General features: G+C 31.6%; 1 protein-coding gene across 1 annotated transcript; it reads right to left on the bottom strand.

Moving 5' to 3' along the window:
* Positions 1-6,282: 6,282 nt before the first annotated feature.
* On the bottom strand, positions 6,283-12,125 carry LOC109002116 (disease resistance protein RUN1-like). The gene is made up of 6 exons (XM_018979722.2): positions 12,055-12,125; positions 10,019-10,525; positions 8,700-9,807; positions 8,278-8,553; positions 7,311-8,177; positions 6,283-7,218 (listed from the first exon to the last, which is right to left on the bottom strand). The coding sequence occupies exons 1-6, from the start codon at positions 12,123-12,125 to the stop codon at positions 6,904-6,906; spliced, it is 3,144 nt and encodes a 1,047-aa protein (XP_018835267.1). The 3' UTR covers positions 6,283-6,903.
* Positions 12,126-13,757: the final 1,632 nt, after the last annotated feature.

Genomic DNA, 13,757 nt, shown 5'->3' with positions numbered 1-13,757 from the left:
TCGTTTGTCAAGACTGAATGATCGACTCCCTCCCTAAACGACGTGTCATTTTCATTAAGGCTGAAAACGACATGTCGTTTTGGTTGTCTTCAACTTCCAGATAACATGCAGATTTCGGATTTCTATAGCCATTTTTACGTAAAAAATCATGTTTTTAATCACAAAAAGTTTAGAAAAATTATTTTTTTATGATTTCTAAACTTCTTTCAAATAAAAAACGTCTAAAAATTAAAACTCAATTTTTTTTTAAGGTCTCGACCTAAAACAGGGATGAACAGAGTATTGATTTTAAATACCAAGGCAGAGGTTTATATGTCTCTGATACCAACTGTTAGAGTAAGGCTATGTTTGGGTACCAAACTATTCTCAACACTTTTCAAGTATTCTCGTACCTTTGAAAATACTTCACATGCCAAACAACTTAAAATACTCTCAATGAGACCCACAAACCCACTTCAATCTCTACTCATAACTATTCACAAACATTCTATAATACTTATCACTATTATATATAAATTAAAATTAAAATCACTATAATATTTATCACTATTAAATATAAATAAAAAAATCTCTATAATATATAAATAAAAAATAAAATCACTATAATATATAAATAAAAAATATTTATCGCTATAATATATAAATAAAAAATAAAATCGCTATAATATATAAATAAAAAATAAAATCACTATAATATTTATCACTATTATATATAAATAAAAAATAAAATCGCTATAATATATAAATAAAAAATAAAATCACTATAATATATAAATAAAAAATAAAATCACTATAATATTTATCACTATTAAATATAAATAAAAAAAATCACTATAATATATAAATAAAAAATAATCACTATATATATAAATAAAAAATAAAATCACTATAATATATAAATAAAAAATAAAATCACTATAATATATAAATAAAAAATAAAATCACTATAATATTTATCACTATTAAATATAAATAAAAAATAAAATCATTATAATATATAAATAAAAAATAACATTGCTATAATATTTATCATTATTATATATAAAAATAAATAAAATCATTATAATATTTATCATTATTATATATAAATTAAAAATAAAATATTATAATATTTATTACTAAGATTTTAATATTAAAAAATACTATAATAAAATCATTATAATATTTATTACTAAAAATAAAATTACTATAATATTTATGGGACCTACACATTTTTCAACTACCTACTCAAAAGTCAACAAATCAACATACTTCACACATCCAAATAACTCAAAATACTCTCAATGGGACCCACAAACTCACTCCAATCTCTATTAATAACTATTCACAAACATTCTCAACACTTCTCAAGTATTCTCACTATCCAAATGCACCCTAAAAACAATTCTAGAATGCGGAATAATATTTTAGAAACAAAAATTGATAGGTTTTAATGCCAAGAAAAATACCTCCAGCCATTGATGCTATTTACTGTTTTTGCTATGCTTCTCTTTGTGTTTGACACTTCCAAATTATTCTCCATTCTATTTAGATGGTGTAATATCGAAGGGAATTGAGTGAGTGAGTCTGGGGACCAAACACTGTATTTATAGCTAAAGCCTCCATCAAGTTTCGGTGTTACGTGTCTCACATGATCCTATTTTCGTGGAATCAGTTATGAACGTGATGAAAGAGTGATGGACCACTTAATGGACTCTTAAGTGATAGACTCATTTTCACGAACGTCTCCGTGAGAAATGGTCAACACCGCATTCTCAAAAAAATTTCATACACAAAACTAAATAAATCACTAACTTAGCCAAGAGTTGTGCTTTCAAAGAATTGTTTACATCTGTGATGTTTGACGGAATGCATATATTTTTTATGCATATATATTATATTCTTATTTATCTTTTATGTTATATTATTTAATATTTATTAATAATTAGATCAAATAGAATTATTTAAAATATAAATTTAAAAACTATTAAATAGTGTAATATAATTTAAAATAGAAAAATTTTATTCATCATTCTCACATTACATACCACACATAATTTTTTTAATTTTTTTCTCCTACTAAATATATGGTATATGAATGATGAGTGGAAAAACTTGATTAGTTTAAGAAGAATCACACAAAAAATTAATAAAATAAATATATTGTTATTGTGTACGAATGATGATCAGTAACAAATTTTTTTAAAATAAGAGCAAAAAGTGAGTTTAATATGAAAATTGATAATAACTGAACCCATCCATAATTAGTTTTACAATCATATCTTAAATAAAGGATTATTTATTTATTTCTTTATAAAATAAATAACTATAAAAAACATCATTATTTCATAACAAGTTATTGTTCGAGAAAATTGAGTCAGGCGGATAGCTTCAAAACTTCCCTCAAAATAATTAATTTATTCGAGTATATTTTTCATATTATTTGAACGATAAAATTTGTTTTATAAATTTATTTTTTTAAAATAAATTATGAAAAATAAATATTTTATTAAATATATTCCAACTTAGTAACATATATTTTTCCCTAAAAAACATTTACGTCCAAAGCCATCTTTCCGCAGTCGAAAATCCAAGACCCCCGAAAAGAAGGAACGCTCTGAAATTACGATTAGCCCAACTGCGACTTGGAGCATAGTAGTCGTCGGTAACTTCTTCTATGATTATCCTACTACTCCTTCCTATTCTAATCTGACCTCTTAAATTGATGGAAAATGATAGTGTTATTTTTTCTTATTATTTATTTATTACTTATTTTATTTTTTATTATACTTAATAGCTAAGAAAATAATTATTAATAAAATTATATAATAACTCTATCACTATCCTAAATTGATTCCCTCTTCTTTCTCAGCCGCTACCCAACTCTGCCAGTTATCCAAAAAAACTTGACTTTTCGTGTTATTTTATTGGATAATGCTCGAACCACCGATGCGGCTCTCAATGGGCTCTTTATGTATTTTTTTATATATTTTATTTTACTTAAATTTTTTAACATTTTTAAATATTTTCAAAATATAAAAAAAAAATTTACAACATGTAAAAAAAATATTTATCTTTCCATTGGAGCTAATAAAAAATATTAATCATTAAAAAACAAATTAAAAAACACTTCGTTATTAAATAAGTTTTTTTCAATGATTTTGTGATTTTTTTTAAATATTTAAAAGTATTAAAAAAATCTATGTAAAAAATGAACAAAAAAAAAAAAAAACACACACACACACATAAAGAGCCCAATGGGATCCCAGCAGTGACTCTAGCATTATTTTATTTTATTTCATATCATAATTATAATTTTTTAAATTTTTACATAAATTATAATAAATAATTTAATTTTTGAAATTTTAAAATAATAATAATATTAAAAAATAATATTCTATCAATATTTTATTCAACTTTTATCTAAAATCGTCTCTTCTAATCTTACTATCTAAACTACACTTAAGAGTCCTGCTAGTGAACCGCCCATTTATAGTTGTGCGTATCGCTAGTTTAAAGTTTTTTAATTTTTAGTATTCTTAATAAGAAAAAGTAAAATATATATATATATAAATTTATTAATAATCACTTATTTAACTATTAAATTAAAAAAAAAAAAAGCACCAAGGGGATAAATTAGACCGGGGCTTCTGTTAAAGAATCCTGTACTTCTTGCTCTTACAGGAATCTAATTTCCATTTTTTTTTTATTATGGTGCAACATGTTGGATATAATCTTGTGGGTAAAACCCAAAAAATAAAAAGAATTACAAAAGCAAATTCTAAAACCCGAATGCTATATATATATATATATATATATATATATATATATAATATTATATATGTTATAAATGTGTTTGTGCCATCTCAATAATTTTAAATTAGTAATTCTATACATCAATTATTATTCACTTTCACATTTTATATCTATAATTTTTTTTTCATAAAATGTGAAGTATTTTTCATAAAATATATGATATGAGATAATAAATAATATCTTATATATAGAATTTTTTATTATTCACCGATTACTATTTTTTTGCATGCAGGTTTTGCAATCATCAGTTTAAAAGATCTACCTGTACGTGGCATCTTTCTCTCTATCTACATTAGGTAAAAACTATTGAATACATCTCTCAAAACATGCAGCAATAAACACGCGATGCCGTATGATTAGCCAGAAAACTTGGAAAACTTTTTTCATCTCGAAATCTGAGGCCTATCGTGCTTAACAAAATGAGTATTTCTCATCAACTTGTACCCATTCATTATCTTGAAATCCTTCCAAGTTCCAACTCCCGTGACATGTTGTTTCTTTCATTCATTCGCAATGAATTCTTTTTCTTATTTTTTAAAATATATTATTAAAATTTAATTTTTCTATTTTACATAATAATTTTTATAATATATCAACAATCAATTTATCTATTTTTTTATATCATTTAAATATTTTTTTTCTATCAATAAATTAATTTATAATATCTTTATTTTTTTTATATTTACAATTTTTTTTATATACAATGTAAAATAATTCAGTCTTATATACGGAAAAAAAATATATAAGCCAAATAAAAATTAAAAATAAAATTAAAATATGAAAAATTGGTTTAAAAATATTTCTAAGATACTTTTTAAGAGAAAATGAAATCTCATTTCAATAAAAAGTATTTGCTTATATTATAAAAATCAAAGTAAAAGAAAATGAAATAAAATATGAATAAAAAAGAATTTACAGGATAAGATAAAACTCATTTTTAAAACAAGTCTTTCAAATAATTTATAATTTTTATATAATACAAAAAGAGTGCTTTACACTGCCGAAGTGAAACCAGCCATGAAGAAGGTTTGATGGGGACAGGTACGTACCTGGTTTTGCGTGTCCAAAATCCTGAAAAAAACACAAACTCTGCTGATTACGAGGATGAAGCTGAAACAGGGCGGCCTATTCATTCGCCAACGTGAGTTGGGTCGGGTCACTCTGAGTGTAAATTTAAATCGAAAAATTAAATCAAATTGGATCAAATCGGATCGATTTTATCGATTTTGAATCGGTCTGATCTGAAACTGATTTTTAAAACTTAAAAACCGGTCGGTTCTGGTCCGATTCTGGATTTTTTTGGACCGGACCGGTTGATTAAAAAAATAAAAAATAATATTTTTATATATTAATTTTATACAAAATATTTTTTATATATTAAATATTAATATATATAAATTTTATATATAATATATAATTATAAATTTTTATATGAAATTTTATATATAATATATATATTCATATATGAAATAATTTATTATTATAATTTATAAATTATTACATAAAATGTTAAACTAAATCACTAAAAGTTTATAACTAATACTAATATATAACTTATAACTATACTAATAGTCTAATATTAATACTATTATATAGTCTAATATATTAATAAAAGTATAAAACAGTTTTTTTTAAATCAATTTTTTTTTTATAAACAAATTTTTAATGACAAATTGTGAAATTTACATTTTAAAAAAACCGAAAAACCGGACCGGACCGAACCGGAAACCAGTAAAACCGGAAGTACCGATTTAGGAAGGTAACCGGTGCGTAATCGGTTTTGAAAAATACAAAATCGGTACATACTAGTTCGATCTTAGATTTTATCCAAAACCGGACCGGACCGGACCGGTTACATCCCTAGCCATTTATTCTAACAAGTTCCTTTGTTAATGGAGGCTAAAATTAGCATGCGCATCCTGCTGGTGTTTTATATTCACGTAGACTTTTCCAAGTTTCTAATCTAACTGCCATGTGCCCCTCTGTCTATATGGTTGTTTATTTTAAGCTGTTTGCCTTCTCAATCACATTGGTGATCAGCTGGATAATCTTTGGAGGTTTGAATCTGTGATTGATAATTCCATAAACTATTTTAATTTTTTTTATTAATTTATACATGTATATATATCCAGTAAAATATAACAGAAAAATAACATATTTTGAAAGATGGGAGCTAAGTGAGGATTAAGCTATAAACTCTCATGGTTAATTAAAAGGGAAATATTCTAGTCACAACATAATTTTATAAAAATAAACTCGTAAACTTACATGTCATGATGTGATATATTATAAAGTTAATTTGATTATAAAATAAATCTAACGTATCACATAAATTTGTAATATGGCTTTTCAATGCGTATCAAGAATCTTGGGCTAATCAGCTTGCCTTGGAATATTGAACTCCAACAATGAGATATGTATCAATATATAACCCTTCTCTTCACATAAGATTAATCTATTCATGTGAAAAGGAATCCTTTTTAGGAAGAGGAACTGTACCTCCAAATTTATTAATACAATGTACAAAGCAGCTGAATAAACCACAAAGCTGCAGAACATAAATGCATCCAAGCAACAGGCAATATACAGCTTGAAGGATCCTGCATAATTTCTAGAATAAGGAGCAGCAAGCACAACAGCTCAGCAGAGAAGTGCGGTAGTAGGGCAGCACAACAGAGATCGAACACAATGCATCAAAGAGCAGCAACAGCAACAAATGAGAATAACAAATGGCAGCAGAAAGGAACACAACAGCAGCAGCATAACAGAGAACAAAAAGCAGCAGAGAAATGCAACAGCACCCAACGACTGCAGAAACCTTCAGAGACGCCAACATCTATACTAAAATACATCACTTTCAAAGACCTCACTGTTTATCGCAACCATCAAGTTCCGAGACTTTATCATCTGCACCAGTACTAGAATCAACATATTCGACTGCACTTCCATATTCACCCGTTTCTATTGGTTCTTCAACCACTAGATGAACTCCACACCTCTTCACTTCAGCGAAGTTTTCAAGTTCAAAGGACACCTTCATTTCCTCTCCATTTCCAATCTCCAAAAGAAGTACTTCTTCGGGAAATCCGCGCACCACCACTTGATTTCTTACAACATGCCACCGAAATAGAAGGATATTATCTGAATTGTCTCCTGGTAAAAAAAATCTTTGGCTGGCAAAAGAGCCTCTCGGTAGCCTCTTGTCTTATTATCAATAATCACGTTAACCAGAGGCATCAAAGGAAGGGGTTCTTTGTATGCATAAACAGCACAGACAATAAATATGCAAATCTTACCCTCCAAAAGTGAAGGTGTACTGAAGGATATCGAAGACCCAATTCCCTGGTGGCTGAACCAATTTGGAATCTCGCTGCCAGGTAGGAAAGTAAAACGATTACACCGAGTGGAGTTGGCCGCCGGACACTGTCCAAAAACGAAAAATAAATGGCTCACATCATTGTTAGGAAGAGAGAGAGAGAGAGAGAGAGAGAGAGAGAGGGAGAGGGAGAACGAACCTGGACAAGACTCTTCCTAAGATCAGATGATATATTGTTGCACCCAACCACATCAACGATCGAATTAGAATCCAAATTTAGGCCCTGAATCTCAACCAGTTTGCAGCAATTACCAAGGCCAACAGAAACTAATTGTGAACATGGCAAAATTGAGATTCTTTCCAATGACGAGCAGTCATATGCAAATAGGACCACTAAATTTGCAGGGAGTTGGGAAATTGAGTTAAGAGACCCACACTGAGCAATATATAAAGATTGTAATTTAGAAAGCCGACCAATTGAATGTGGGAGTTCACGGAAATTATTTTGTGATAAATCCAAATATTGGAGTGAAAATAAACTCCCAACATCCAAGGGAATCTCATCTTTAGACAGATTGCAGTTACTGAGAACTAGTTTTCCCAAAACTCGGAGCATATTAATGGGGTTCAAGCTCTTCGGTAATATCCACGATGATAACCCAGATTCTGAGGATTGTCCATTGCTTGAAGACGATGATTCAGCATTCATAGGACCAAAAGACGATGGTAATTGCTTAATAGCAGTTCTCTCTATATGCAGTTCTTTTAAAGCCTTCATATTCCCTAATTTCTCAGGTAACTTGTCTAGAATTAAACAACCGAGCAAGTTAAGAGTTTCGAGGGTCTTTAACCTACAAATGCCTTCCGGAAGATTCTTTAGGCTTTTGCATCCTTTCAAACTCAGCAAAACAAGTCCTTTCAAATATCCAACAGACTCGTCAAGCTCAACCAAGCTTATGCAACCCTCAACTATCAGTGTCTCCAGATTTGGGACTTTTACGAAGTCTGGTAACTTGAAGAGATTTTTAGAATGGCTGAGATTAAGAACTTTCAACTTGTTGAGTACCTGCCAAAACAAGATCATTTAAAAAAAAAAAAACTCTTGTGCGTTCTGAAGTTAACATCAAAAGAGGAATAAGAACTGGCCAGATTTAGATTTGCCATACCCTGTTCTCTTTCCAAACTTGTTTGACATTACTACGTTGCATGTCAAGTACAACAAGGTTCGCTAGATCAAAGTTTGGCGGCAGAAATTTCAGGGGGCACTTGTGCCAACTAAGCCATCTCAGCTCCTTGGAAAGATGCTCAAAGCATCCTGTGAGATGTAGATTATTGATCTGCAGCAACCTCAAATTCTTCATATTTGCAAATGCTTCAGTTTTGAAACATACATCTTCAAGTTTTGGTAAATTTAGGACGAGACCCTCCACTGCATCCGATCCCTGATAAAAATAGAAAGTTAGATTATAGCAACACATAACCTCAACCTATGTAAGGAGAAATAATTCTCATGCATAAAAATAACTTTCTTTCCCTGTTCATGTGATCGGTTTTTGCACATGGTTATACAAATGTAAATGTCTCTTACCAACTGCTTTTTTAGTACGCTTAGCACATCCTCGTGAAACCATAGCCTACTATGTCTTCCAGGATTCTTGGGTGACGTTTCACGAATAATCTCCCTTCCCATATCTCGAATCAAATCATGCATTCTAAGCTTATTTATGAAATCAACCGTCACAAGGGACCTCTCGATGAGGATGTTGAGGTCAATATCTGGAAAAAAGCCACACCCATGGAATATTTTGGTGGCATATTCTTTGTCCATACCAATAAAGAAACATGCGATATCAAGAAATATATCCTTGATCCTATCATCGCCCAGGGAATCAAAGCTTATTTTGAGTTTTTGCTGTATCTCGCTGTGAGGAATTTTTTCTAATTTCTCCAATGTGCTTCTCCATTGAATAATACTTCTATTAAATAGATGAGCTCCCAATACTTCAAGGGCTAATGGAAGTCCTCCAGCATAATTTGCTATACTAATGGAAAGTTCATCATAATTTTCTTTCGGATGAGGCATGTTGAAGGCATGCCAACTAAGAAGTTCAAGAGAGTCTGAATGAGTCAATTCTTCAACTTTATACTTTTCATGCGCTGTTGATTTTTCTAGCAAATGCTCATCTCTGGTCGTTACAATGACTCTAGTTCCAGAACCAAACCATTCACAATTCCCAACGAATGTATGTATTTGTTCCAACTGATTCACATCATCAAGTACGATAAGAACCTTTTTTCCATGAAGTCTTTCCTTAATCAAATTGAATCCTCTATCAACATTGCCAAACTCCAAATCCTTCCGATATTTCAAGATATCACGAAGAAGTTGTTTTTGTAAACCGACTAAACCATTGTACTTCCCGGAGGATTCTTTAATGTTTGAAAGAAAACTACTTCCCTCGAATTCCTCATATATTTGATTATAGACAGCTTTTGCAACTGTTGTTTTACCGATTCCCCCCATTCCATATATGCCCACAACTCGAATGAGATCACTTGTTCCAAGATTTAATAAAGCTTTCATCTTTTCAACACGAGAAACGATCCCCACTGGGTGTTTGGCAACGTGGAAATGTGCAACATTCAGTTTGCTCAGAACTTCTTCAACAATTTTCTCGACAAACTTTGCCTCATACCTGATGATCAAAACAATTAAAATGGAACTAGAGTGAAACTTTGTAGTTTCCCCCATAAATACAGCCTTTCCTTTCTTTTCGGTGGGGTGTCTAAGATTAAAAATAATGTTGGGATGTTTTAAAATAAAGAAATGAATGGAGAGAGAAAACTTGTGATCACATTATTATATGCTTTTTACTTTGGTTACAAGAAAAGAACGTAGAATAGTACCCATTTGCGAAGCTGTCGAGATTCCAGCCGGCATAGTTGGCAGCCTCAGTAAGAGCTGCTCTCCACCTATGTATTCTCTCCATATCTGTCGAAAACCGCTTTTCATGCCTTGCAAATGCTTCTGTAAAAGTCCCGATTTGATTTCTAACATCTGAGGGGTCAACACGATAGAATACAGGTAAAACAGAGTGGCCCCTGGTTTTCGTACAGCGCAAGATCTCAACAAGCTCATCGAGACACCATCGAGAAGAAGCATAGCTTTTGGAGAAGACCGCAATCGAAATACTTGATCCACGAATCGCATTTAAAAGTTCAGTAGATATGTTTTCTCCTTTATGAAGCGCGTCTTCGTCTCGAAAAGTGTGAATTCCAGCTTTAATTAAGGCAGAGTAAAGATGATCGGTGAAGGTTTTGCGGGTGTCCTCGCCTGATTCCAATGTTTCGAAGGATGTTTGGAAGATGATGGCAGGGTTTGAGCTGCCGTTGAAAAGGATGTGGTTGATTGCACTGAAAAAGGAGACAATCCGTTGATAGCTTAATGTGGGGGAACGAAGATTTTTTTGAAGTACACCGAAAAATGATAAGCATTTGCTATAAACATCTTTGGAGGAAAGAGTTCACACCAAAAAGTGAAAAGATTGATCAGGGGATCATCACGAGGCCATATAATCCCCCGAGTTCGATCAAATCCCCCGAGATCGAAGAAACTCGGCGTGTGATAAAATTGCATAATTGAGCACATAAATCAAAGAGGCCATATAATTCTTAAATTTAACATAAACTCGAGGAATACCCAATAAAATAAATAGATATATAAATAATCCAGCCACAATGTACACAAAATTATACATACACACTCGGTTTTTTTTTTTTTTGTAGAACATGTAACTAATCACACACACACACACACACACACACACATATATATATATATAATGTATATATATCTGTGATGAGTGAGACGGTACCGTTGTTGTTTCCGTCTTGGACAAGTACGAGACGCTCGCAATCTTCGAATTCCGGCTCCAGCCTCAGCTTCAAGCTTGGTCTCGCAGTGGTGGTTTGGACCTCTTCTTGGTGATCCATGTGGTGCTAGTTTGTAAACAAAAATGGTGGTTTCGGTAATGACAATGGAAGGAGAAGTGAGAAATGAGGGGACGTCAAGGAAAAATGGTAGATTTTAACGCTTAATTTCTGGGTTTATATATTGCTGAGACATAATTTGGATTTGAGTTTCTGGGTAACGAAAAAGAGGAGGAAAGAGACAGAGCTCGAGAGAGATGGGTTCACCCACAAGGAGTTCAATTTGGGCACGTTGGTGGTTGTTTCTTATAGCTACTTGCAGTTGCTATAGTTTAGCGTTAACGCAGTTTAAGTTGACTGGAATTTCTTCCATTCACTTAAAAAATGCAGCATCTTTTTTGTCAACGTGCCTGTGTAAATTGCACATGATCAAGCGTAGGCGGTGACGGACTTAAAAATTGGTTTTGACTTTTGAGGGTTGAATTAATACGACGGTGATGATAAAATTATAAGCATGCATGTGAGTTTAGTTAGTTAGCTTTGGTTTTTTTTTTTTTTTTTTTGTTTTGAAAAGAGAACAGTATGCTAATTTTATTAAATGCCATGATGAAAGAATATCATGATAATAAACAGGACACGTGAGATTTATAGATATTTAATAAAACCATCACACACATCAAAAAAACCAGATAAATAAAACCAACCTATACAATAAATCTAAATCAGTAATAAAAGAAAACCCAAATCTAAACTTTGGATTAGTTAGTTAGTTTTGGCAACAATTTCTGTCCTACAAATACAACTTGCCAGACAACTAAAATTTGCTAAAATCTACCAAAAAATGTATTACCACAAGTCAAATGCCCCCAAAAGACTGGAACAAAACATTGACTTTCACTTGCCTTTTATTGGATTACTAATCAATCAAAATTTCTTTCCGGGAAAGATCACATTTTTCCCGGAAAGCCATTAATAAAGCCAACGATGCCTCAATTTCTTTCTTCAGGTCTTACTGAATTTTAGAGGCGAGGGCGCCCGCCAAACTTGAAGAAGACCGCTCCTTGTAGCATTTAACTATATCCATTGTTGAAGTTGATTCCAAACTTAAGCCTTGAATTTCGACCGATGTCAGCCACATAGACATAGGACTACTACATTTGCGGGGGGCCCTAAAATGGACGGAAGACAACAACAAGCATCTAAGCATCTATATCCATTTTTGACACGTCTTCAGACAAATTGCAGTTACTTAGAACTAGTTTTCCCAAAGAACAAAATCCAAAAAGGGAAGCTCATTGTGACAGATTCCTAAACGCTTTTTGGGATATCCCAGATGAAGGTTCAAGTGATTTTAAGCCAAACATGCTCATTGTGACAGATTCCTAAGGCTCTTGCATCCTTTCAAGTTCAGCGAAACAAGTCTTTTCAGATGCTCAATAGATTCATGAAGCTCCACCAAGCTTGTACAACCTTCAAGTATTAGTATCTCCAGATGTGGGACTTTAAAGAAGTCCGGTGATTTGATGAGATTTTCCCAATTGCTGAGATTAACTTTTAAGTTGTTGAGTTATGAATTGAATATTGATAGAGGAACATAAGACATAGTAAAGCTGGCTATACTCTGTTTTCCTCCCGCCCTTTTTTGATATCACTATGCTGCAACTCAAGCACAACAAGGTTCTTTAGATAAAAACTTAGCGATCAAAATTCCATAGGGCACTTGTGCTAGCAAAGCCGTGAAGAAACTTCATGACCTAACTTATCTCGTAAAATCGGTTCTTTAAGAGAGGATTGTTTATTTCTTATAAACATGTTCAAAACCTTGTCCACATGCAATATGAGATTATTTCTCAACACTCTCTCTCACGTGCAAGCCAGTATTTGTTTTTGGTTCTTGTCATGTAGTAAGTAGTGTGAGCTCCATTCGTCATGTGGCAAGTTCTGATATCATGAAGAAATTCATGACCTAACTCATCTCATAAAACTGATTCTATTCCTCAACAAGCCATTTTAACTCTTTGGAAATATGTTGGAAACTTCTTGTGAGATGAACAACATTGATTTCAAACAATCTCAAGTTCTTCATCTTTGCAAATGCTTCAGTTTTCAAATGCACATCTACATGTGCAGGCAAATTGAAAATGATACCCTCCACTGTTTCCATTCCCTAGCAACATGGAAAATTGGATTAGCAATGCATCTCCTCAGCTTGTGTAACCACAATCTGCTCTGTTTTCCTAGATCATTAGATGACTATTTACAAACAATCTCTCTTCCCATACCTCGAATAAAATCATGCATTCTCAACTTATTTGATAATCGATTGTCACAAGAGATCTCTTTACGAGAATACTAATACCAGTATCCGGAAAACAATCATCAAGAACGAGAAGAATTCTTTTCCTCTGAACTCTTTTCTTAATCCTAACATCTTTCTTTTTAAAGAGAGAATGTGAGGCCGTCGCTTCTCCCTATGCTAGGGTCTGTGATAGAGATTCATCATAAAGAAATTGTTGTTTAGAGCATTCTCATTGGATTATCTAAATGTTAAATCTAATGAGTATTTAGTTATTAAAGAGTAAAATATACTCACATTTTACTGTACATACATCAAATACATATTTTATTAATTATTTATCTCTCCATTTCTTTCTATCACATATTTTATCACAATTAATATATTAATTTGACTTAGTGATATATTAATTTAATAAGA

This window comes from Juglans regia, chromosome 14 (genome assembly GCF_001411555.2).
Source record: "Juglans regia cultivar Chandler chromosome 14, Walnut 2.0, whole genome shotgun sequence".
NCBI classification, from domain to species: domain Eukaryota; kingdom Viridiplantae; phylum Streptophyta; class Magnoliopsida; order Fagales; family Juglandaceae; genus Juglans; species Juglans regia.
This window is presented reverse-complemented; position numbering and strand designations above follow the sequence as displayed.

What these genes read in the sequence shown, in the direction of transcription:
- LOC109002116 (XM_018979722.2), bottom strand. Translation starts at nt 12,125, where the DNA reads ATGGATATAGTTAAATGCTACAAGGAGCGGTCTTCTTCAAGTTTGGCG. An exon ending in CTCGACAGCTTCGCAAATGG is followed by an intron (nt 9,808 to 10,018) that starts GTACTATTCTAC and finishes TTTGATCATCAG; the next exon opens with GTATGAGGCAAAGTTTGTCG. An exon ending in TTAGGAAGAGTCTTGTCCAG is followed by an intron (nt 7,219 to 7,310) that starts GTTCGTTCTCCC and finishes GTTTTTGGACAG; the next exon opens with TGTCCGGCGGCCAACTCCAC.